Here is a 9723-nt window from a genome sequence, read left to right on the forward strand (position 1 = left end):
AAGTAAGAAACCATACGTCAGTACAGAAATAAAAAAACGTCAAGGCGAACGGAGCGAAATCTTTTTGTATGACTAGTTTTAAGGCAAAGATAGTTAATCAATAAGAAACTCACTCCGTAAAATAGTGTCTCCCAAGAAAAAAAAATCTATATGGACAATTAATCATATTAAGCAATCATAAACACAGCAAACAAAGGGAAAATGTGGAGTGGTACTAGTGTGATGCTAACCTTTTTTTTGAGAAAGAAGTGTGATGCTAACCTAAATCACTATGTTGCTTTACTTAGAAAAGGTTTTTGAGGATCATAACCAATAACTGATTATGATTCTCTCTATACTTATGCTTGGTGGAAGTGGAACTTCCCTTATACAGAATGATTATTATTATTATTTTTTTTACCCAAAAAAAAAAAAAAAAAGCTTTATTCGGAGTCTATTAATGCTGGGCATTCCTTGTTTTCTGCCATTTTCATCATTGCAATAATGCCGCTTGAATAGCCAGGATCATCATGAATACCGCAGATTATCCTCAACTTAGAGTGCTGATTGCAAAGTTTTGAAGTTTAGGGTGTACATTGCATGTACCTAGTGTGGATAAATGCGATCAACCTCACTGGTTTTATTGTTTTTTAACTTCAAAAACTCAGCCAAACACTATTTTTTTTTTTTTTTTTTGTAGGCCACTGAGTTTAAAAATTGGATGATGAAAACTGAGTTTCGAGTTAAAATTATGCTCAAACCAAACACCCTCTAATTAAGTTTTCGTTCTTTTTGTTGCTATTGGATTAAGCTAATTATTGACCCTCTTTTGTCGACCACAAACAAAGGATGGCTTGGCCCGGTTCCCAAGGTTAGAGTATTCTCTATTATAAGCCTATTCCAATCAAAACTGAACTAGTGGATTCTCTTTCGCCTATCAGCCGGCTTTACCCCCCCCGGGGCGGCAGAAACGCCCACCCACCACCCCAAAAAAAAGGACAAAAATAATTGGTTAATTACTTAATTTGATATAAGAGCTTACTTATCATTAAAAGAAAAAAAATGGATATAAGAGCTTACAGATACACTGTAGTGTTTAGATTATATCATAATTACTAGTTACAATGGTGTTTCCATTACTGACTTTGACTAGGAGAACCATAAATTTTGTTCTTCACGGACATGATGCATAATCTATTGATCTTTATGCTTGATTTTGGAACTTACATGTGTTCAGCATATGATTTTTGGTTTAACTGGTGCTATTGATAATTAGTTGCCTCATTTCTTGGATGGATTTCTTTTACCTCACTCTCTGTTCATGTAGCCTCTCATTTCTGATAATATTTTTTCCTTTTATTATGTAAGGAGCAAGTAAATACTAATAAAGTTTGAGATCTTTTTGTGCTGCCTTTATATCTTGGTTTTTCATTTGTTTTCTTGGGAGTGAAACACAATTGTGTAGTACATAGACATTAATGAGCTCTAGCTCAATTGGCACCTTCTAAGCTTCTCCTTTTATAGGAGATAGACCGAGAGTGAGGTCATGGATTCAAAACCCATCAGCCATCGGGTGTGTGTGGAACTTACTAGTAAAAAAAATGTGTCCTACATAGACGTGCATGCACAAAAAAAGGGGTCATTTTTAAGTTGCAACAGCATTATACTTTTATTATATATAGTTTCTGCTTGCCATCTTATCCAAAAAGAAAGCGGATATTAAGCGTGTGTTTGGCATTACTGATTTCTCCAGCATATTCTGCGTTTAACTTATTTTTTAGCATCAAGAGGGTCCCTTTTCACTGTTCATGGGGCCCATCAACAGTAATATTTTAAATTTTCCCCTTTCTCTTCAGCCCAGCAATGCGTATCTTGCAAGATCTCAACTCTTCAATTTCCACAACCCGACTCTCTCCTCATCAATGCCACAACTTCTTCATCTTCAATACTCTTCAATTTTACATCTACCCATCAACAATCTAAATATCTGCTTCACATCTGTCTGCCACTCTTTTCTTCCTTTATTTGGACAAACCCCTACTGGTGATATTAGAGGCTGTGAGAGATCGAGAAAGACAAAGAAATTGATGTTGCCACTGTGAGGGAGATCAGCCGATGTGTCAGTGAGTTGTATTTAAATTTTTTATATTTATTAATGTGTTTTCCCTTTAGTTGGGTGTGGCTGAATTTTTAAGGTTTGTTTGATGATTATGATGGGTATACTTTAATAATTATGATGGGTATACTTTGATGTTTAAAAATTAGAGATCAATTTTTTGGGTATTCTTTGATGATTATGATGGGTATACTTTGACAATAATGAATGTCAAATATTGTGATTTATTAGTTTTTTAAAGATTATGAATCTCAAATATTGACTTTATTTTCCTTTAGAATCTTTTGTTTTAAATAGATTCTTGCTTATTCTTGACAGAGAAGACCAACAATATTTTTTGATTTGTTAGTTGTTACACCTGCAAATGAAAAATTCAATGAAAATTTGTTCATTCTTTTTTCATTAATTTGTGTCCTCTAGATGCCTTCAGTTTTATACATGGTTTCTTGCTTCTATATATTTTGGCTCATTAATTTGAGAAGCCAAAGGCAGATATTGGCTTTGATGGGTGGTTGTGGGGTGCTAACATGATAGATGCTAGAAATATATCAAGCTTTGTTATTGTTTGGTTAGTTGATTCGCTCGAACTTGAGGCAGTTAGAGATGTTTCTCAATATGTCAATCAAATTCTTTTGCTGCAATGCAGGACTCAATTGCATTTAGTTGGGTATGAGTATCATCTCTTTATGAAAGATCATATTATAAGCACATCTGCAACACAGCTTTGTTCAAATGATTTGAGTTTTGGTTGCTGGTTAAAATGAAATCTATTCATGGCCTTGTATAGCTTGAAGAATTTGAGTTTGGTATCTACATTTACTGTAGGCTCTGCAAAAATTGCATTTGGATTGACAGATATTGATAATTTGGGGATTTGAAGATTCATTTTGCAGCATGCAGCTAAAGGCTTAATCATCAGTCATCACAGGAAGGAAAGATTCTCCAACAGATAATAGCTAGGAAGGGGCTTTTTGCAAATAGAGAATGGTAGTCGGATTTAGAGAAATATGGAGGATCAAATTATGAGGTGTAGTCTGTGATTTTGATACTTTGGAGAAAATTATGAGGTGCAGTCTGTGTGTGTATTTTCTGTATGTGCAGTCTATGTTTTCTTCTTTAATACATTTACTTCCCCAGGGAAAAAAAAAAGTTGAATGTGCCCTGTTCTTTCTATGCAGTTTTGCTGGTCTTGTGAAGGGCCCATAGATTTCTCATCCCTTAAACTCAGTCTATAAGGAAGACCATAGTACACTAAACTAGTAACAGTTCCACAGTTTAGCTCTACAGTCCATACTGCAACAGTAACATCTCCACAGTCCTCACAACAGCAGTAACAGTTTCATACATCAGCAGGAACAGCTCCATAGTAGGTAACTCTTTGATGATGATCTTAACAATTACACAATTATAACTTTGTTAAATTGTTACTTTTGTTTGTTGTATGTTTTTATGTACACAATGTTTATTTTTTCTTGAGAGACTTATGTACACAATGTTACTTGGTCTGTTATTTAAATGAATGTGCAATAATGAAAATTTACACACAACGATAAGATTCTAATTAGGAAGGTTTAATGGAACATGGCTTGGAAGGTATATGTGTTTTATACCAGTAATTTTTTTAGCATATGAACTATATGAAATGATGCTTATGAGTATAGAATTTATTTGTAGCCAAAATGGTTAGGGGGAAATCAAAGAATGCTAAATGAAAAGATGATGGAACAGAGTGGAAAGATCCAATAAACTAAAAGCCTTTTGTGATTTGTGTGCTGCTCAAGTCCTAGTAGGCAATAGGAGTGGAGGATTTTTGAAAAATGAAGGGTATGACGGAGTGATAAAGCAATTGAAGCTGATTAACAAAGTAGTGAGTCTGCTACAAGTTAGAAACAAATGGGATCATCTAATAAGCGTATGGAAGGTATGGAAGCAACTTTTTGAGACTGGGTCGGTTTATGATCTTGACTTTGGAAAAATTGATGCAAGTGATGAATGGTGGGAAAGAAAGCTCAAGGTTAGTTTACTTTAGAGAATGTTGAGAACCTTAATTTTCTGCAACTGAGAAATAGTACCATAACTATTGTTTGTAAACATGTAGGAATGTCCAAAAGCAAAAATGTTTTGTACGAAAGGGTTGTCGAATGCAAGGGCTATGGAAATCATGTTTGAAGGCATTGTTGCAACAGGAAAACATGCATAGACCCCAAATAGTCAAATACTAAAGGAAAGCATCGAAGGTTTCGGAAACTCTTCTGATAGCAAAGAATTTGTTGACCTCCAATGTCAGTCCCCTGTGGTCGTTGACCCAATGGATGTTGAATGCCCATTAGTGTCGAGAGTAGGATCGGAAATCAATAAGGGAAAAGGCTTGGCAACAAATGTCCAACTCTTCAAAGGAATTCACAAGAGGCGTGGTAAAAAGCATTCAGTTGTGCAAGAATTGTCTGACACTTAGAAGAGCATGACAGATGTCATCATTGAAAGTGAAAGTGTAAGTAGCCATGCACCATTTACTTTCGCAACAGCTATTGAGGTTCAAGCAGTTATGGAAATGGTGTTGAGACTTTTTGGGTGCAATCGCATCATCGCCTCCATATGTTCAGTTTCATGGAAAGTCAAAGTGCGATGTACATGTTCGCAGCAAATAAGCATGATAAAATGTTCCAATTGCTTTGGTTAGAGAAACAGTATGAAAAAAGGCTTGATCTTTGGTGAACTGTGCTTGTATTGAAGGGGTTGATTGGAATGGTCATGTATGTTTTATGTAATTGGGGCGTTTGTCATGTATTAGTATTGCTTAAAAACATGTTGTGGGGTTAAGAACTTATATTTTATTTAATTATGGAATGGGTTAAGAACTTATGTTTTATGTGAACAGCCCAATTGTTAGATATTTGGATTTTTCTTGTGTTTTAGGTGATTATTACTTGATGATTATAGGAATTCAAAATTGGAATCACATATATGTTTATTGGAATCAGATATTCAAAATTGCATGCTTATGGAATCAGATATTTGGAATCACATATATGATTATAGGAGTTTAAAATTGAAATCACATATATGCATGCAGTATTGAAATTTATTCGGGTCTCTAATTAACATATATGCTTATGCTACAGCAGAACAAGTAGGATGGTAGCTAGATGCTATTTTGGGACAGATTTGAATAAATAGTGTAGAAAATATTTGATAATAATATGTAGAAAATATGAACTGACTTGTATTGAATAAACAATATAGTTTGGTGTAGAAAATATGAACTGACAGTGTAGAAAATATTTTGAGTTTGTTCTGTGTTACTGACTTTTAACAATAATATGAACCTTTATTGCTTGAGTAATTTTTATATGTACAGTTTGGTATATGTTACCACATATATGCAGGGAAATGAGTTTTGAAATAAGTGATGAGCTTGTACATGCAACATATTTAGCTGGGTATGCGAGTGTCATAGTTTACATGAAGACATATATAAACAAAGTACCAATGCATACAAATGTATAAACAGGGAATAAATGGGTACAATATATTTTACATGAAAATGAGTGGAAATGTCGCAATATATTTAGAGTATCACACCATGTTTTTGGAGAACTGTGTAATACATTGAGCACTCAGTATGGATATGAGAGTAGCTAAGGAGTTTGCTTGGGAGAGTCTGTGGCAATTACATTGGTGGTATTTGGTCATGGCATGTGTAATAGAATGTTTTAAGATAAATTTCAGCGTTTGGGGCGAGACAATAAGTCGACACATGAAAATGGTAGTTACATTGTTAGGCAATGTTATGTCACAAGACATTATCAAGCATGTTAATCTTGCATTTCTTAATGTGCCACAACATATTCTCAGTTTTAATAAATATTGGCCACATTTTAAGGTACTTTGTTATTTTGGTATCTTGATTTAATTTTTATTCAATTTATCTTTATGATGAAAACACGTTGCAAATTTCACATGGTATTTTTATGACAATGATTAGGATTTCATTGGTTTGATTGATAGGGTTCATGTTCCCGTGATCTTACTAGTTCATAAGCAACATACATACAAAAGAAGGAAAGGGGAGCCAACAATCAATTGCATTTATGCTTGTGATTTTGACATGAAATTCACTTTTGCATGTGTTAGATGGAAAGGGGCAGCACATGACTCAAGAATATTTTTAAGATGCCTTAATAATGAGATTGACAACTTCCCAAAACCTCAACTTGGTTTGTATTGTTGAATTTTAATTAATGTATTAAAGTATGTGTTATGTACTGAAAATGTTAATGTAATAAACATTCTCATTTGTAGGAAAATATTATCTTGTTAATTCAAGGTACTCTATGAAGAAAGGGTTTCTTGCACCATTTAAGGGGAAGATATACCACCTTCCTGATTTTCAACAAGGTTGAACACCACAAAATTCAGGGGAGAAATTTTATTATTTCCATTCATCACTTCATTTTGTCATAGAGCGTACTTTTGGTGTTTGGAAGAATAGATGGAAAATTTTGAGAGATATGCCCAGCTATGATTTGTGCATTCAAGAACGCATTATTGTTGCTACAATGGTTCTTCGTAATTTTATTAGAGCACATGAAGACAATGATATTGGACAAGAGCTTTCTAGATGAGACACATGTGAAAGTAGCGATGGAAGTTATTACAATGAAATGACATATGTGATCTCTTTTTTAGATGAACCTAAGATGAAAGTGTTCGAAACAATATCACAGCATCGATATGCGAAATTCTTCCATTGTAGGACTTCCTTTGTTACTAATGTTATAATTATCATTTATATTATGAGTTTTTTTTTTTTGGGTCCAAATCTAAAAACTTCTTATTATAATTACCATTAACATTATGATATAACATTATAATTAAGACAAAAAAAAATTAGTTATTGTTGTTAAATATTTGTCTTTTATATTTGGAAGTCACTTTGCATATTCAAGCATTAAAATAGGGTTAAAATTACACATAATTTTTTTTTTTTTTTTTAACAATACTTTCAACACTTTTGCATTTTTTTTTTTTTTTTAAGTACATTCAACAAAAAAACAATCAGCTAGTTTTTAGCTTATTTTGCTACAATATTTTCAACAAAAAGTTTCCAGTTTCAGTAAAATAAGCAAATCGTAATTAAACCCTAAAACTATATTAATCTATTAACAAGATATTTCAATTCTTTGTACTGTGACAGCCTTTTTTACTGTCTTTGAAATGTACAGTACAGTTTATAATTTCCTCCAAAACCTTATGGTTGAAATTATAAAATTAAACTTATAATAAAAAATTTTGCTCTTTTTTTTGGGGGACATGATCTCCAACACATATTACACAATTCTACGGTAAAATTGGCGCACGGACACATCTTTAGTGCCTCAGAAGATTAATAATAAGATACAAATCTCCTAAAATGAATAATATCAGGCAAAATGTGGTTTTTTAAGGTATATGATGACTCTTGTTTATGGAAGCTTTTTGTAATGTAGTAAGTATGGTTACCAAAGGTTTTGTTAATTCAATAATTTGACATAACAAATTAGGCGTCTAAACAAATTGTCTTCATAACACATTGTGAAGAGGGATTACCTATAATTTTTCAAGGCTAATGGTATGTTTTAAACGAAAAAGGGACCTTAAATGAAACCCTAAACACTCGACCGAGGTAGATTTAGCAAATTGTTTTCACAATACGTATGAAATTCTCATTATATTTTTTCAGTACTTGTTAAAGCGATATATTCATTGTCTATTTGGTATTCAGTACTTTTCGGTAGTTTTCTATTTATATATATATATATATATATTTTTGCTAAACATGAGACAAAAAAAAAAGTTGTGAAAAGTTAATAGATGCTCTAAAAATATTGATTTAAGAAATATTTTATAAAAAAAAAAAATTGATTTTTTGATAGCTTTTTATATTTTCCTTAAAATTGATATTAATTTTTTTTATAAATAATCTATTAATAAATACCCTAAAAGCACCAATTAACCGAACCTAAAAAGTTTCATATTTTTCCAAGTACTATTATTATTTTTAAATAATAAACAAAATAAGTGGACTAAAAACTCATCCAAACAAATGTGCATAGGTCCATGAGATGGAGAAAATACAATGTATTTCGAATGCATGCATTCTCCCACTTACATGAAAGTGAGTTCCACACTTGTAGAGTCCATTCTCATGTAAATGTGAGAATACATGCATCCGAAACACCTAATACCTCCTCCGTGAGATGGGCCTGACTAATGGGTTGTACCAGATATTTGTCCCAAATCCAACCCAGCTTGGCCAGTGGTCATCACTCCTCCATCTTAGCTCGCTCACAACATTGACTCAGTGAGCCAGCAAATCGTTTTCCTTCTCTAGGGTTTTTCTCTCAGAGCTTCAACTCCTATTCAGCCTCTCAAACCACAGGTAAGTAGTAGTTTCTTTCTATTACAATTTATAAGCCCACCAATCTTTCCTTAGAAAAATGTTTCATTTCACATGCAAAATACTGATGCAAAATAGAGTCTTTAATTCAAAAACCAGTTATGTTCGTTATATCCAGACAATGCCATTTCTCAGTTCTGTCTCAAACTCCACAGAGAAACAATCTTTGACAGTCTCTTACCTCATGAACTCATGTGGGTTGTCCTTAGAAAAAGCTACTTCAGCTTCTAAGGTTGTCAATATTAAGTACACTGATAAACCTGACTTACTTCTAGACCTCTTGAACGCTTATGGGTTTACAAAAGCTGACATTGCAAGCTTGATTTCTAAACACCCACCTCTGATTTTAGCTCATCCAGAGAAAACTATAAGACCCAAGATTGACTATTTTGAGTCCTTGGGTCTTAGAGGACCTGACTTACCTAGGATTATCTGTTCAAACAAATTCATTTTATTGTCTAGTTTGAAGAAACAGATAATACCCACCATTAATTTTCTTAGGGGGATTATTCATACCAATGAGAATCTTATCTATGCATTGAAGCAATCGTCCCTTGTGATTCGATGCAACATTAAGAAGGTTTTGGTGCCAAATATATCCACTCTGAGGGCTCATGGAGTACCAGAAAAACATGTTGCAGGGCTCTTGATGATGCAACCTAAGTCGCTTATGTTGAGGATTGATTTGTTCAAAGAGGTTGTATGTGCAATTAAAGCAATGGGTTTTGACCCGACGAGGGGCTCGTTTATTTTGGCTGTCCGTTCAATGTCACTAATAAGCAAAGTGAATTGGGAAAAGAAAAAGGAGGTTCTTAGGAGCTTTGGTTGGTCTGAAAATGACTTTCTTACGGCATTTAGAGTACAGCCAATGCTAATGATTTGTTCACAGAAGAAGGTTCGGTATGTGCTTGATTTCTTGACAACTAAGGGGGGTCTAATATCATTGGATGTTGCTAGATGCCCAAATTTATTTCTGTTAAGTGTGGAGAAGAGAATGATTCCCAGATGTGCTGTTCTGCAAGTTTTGATGTCTAAAGGTCTGGTTAGCAAAGATATAGATTTAGTTTGGCAATTGAATCACAGGAAGGAGGACTTTGAGAAGAAGTTTCTGACTCCATTTATGGAAGAAGTCCCTGCAGTGATTGAGGCATACCAGGGTAAGATAGGATTTCAAGGATTCAGTGATTGA

At 33.6% G+C, this 9723-nt stretch overlaps 1 protein-coding gene and 1 long non-coding RNA gene across 5 annotated transcripts; both read left to right on the forward strand.

Annotated features, from left to right (window-relative positions):
• The first annotated feature begins 997 nt into the window (after window positions 1-997).
• On the forward strand, window positions 998-5010 carry LOC111992495 (uncharacterized). Of its 4 annotated transcripts, none has more exons than XR_010628637.1 (5): window positions 998-2102; window positions 2742-3162; window positions 3274-3465; window positions 3770-4109; window positions 4194-5010. It is a non-coding gene; the product is annotated as an uncharacterized LOC111992495 (long non-coding RNA). The 4 variants fall into 4 exon arrangements; XR_010628638.1 differs by having other exon boundaries at window positions 1001-2102; window positions 2989-3162; window positions 4194-4972; XR_010628639.1 differs by lacking the exon at window positions 998-2102 and having other exon boundaries at window positions 2121-3162; window positions 3274-3461; window positions 4194-4972.
• Window positions 5011-8655: 3645 nt separating this feature from the next.
• Window positions 8656-9723, forward strand: LOC111992478 (transcription termination factor MTERF6, chloroplastic/mitochondrial). Its single transcript, XM_024024334.1, has one exon. The coding sequence runs from the start codon at window positions 8656-8658 to the stop codon at window positions 9721-9723; it is 1068 nt and encodes a 355-aa protein (XP_023880102.1).

This window comes from Quercus suber, unplaced genomic scaffold (genome assembly GCF_002906115.3).
Source record: "Quercus suber isolate HL8 unplaced genomic scaffold, Cork oak 2.0 scaffold_59, whole genome shotgun sequence".
NCBI lineage: Eukaryota > Viridiplantae > Streptophyta > Magnoliopsida > Fagales > Fagaceae > Quercus > Quercus suber.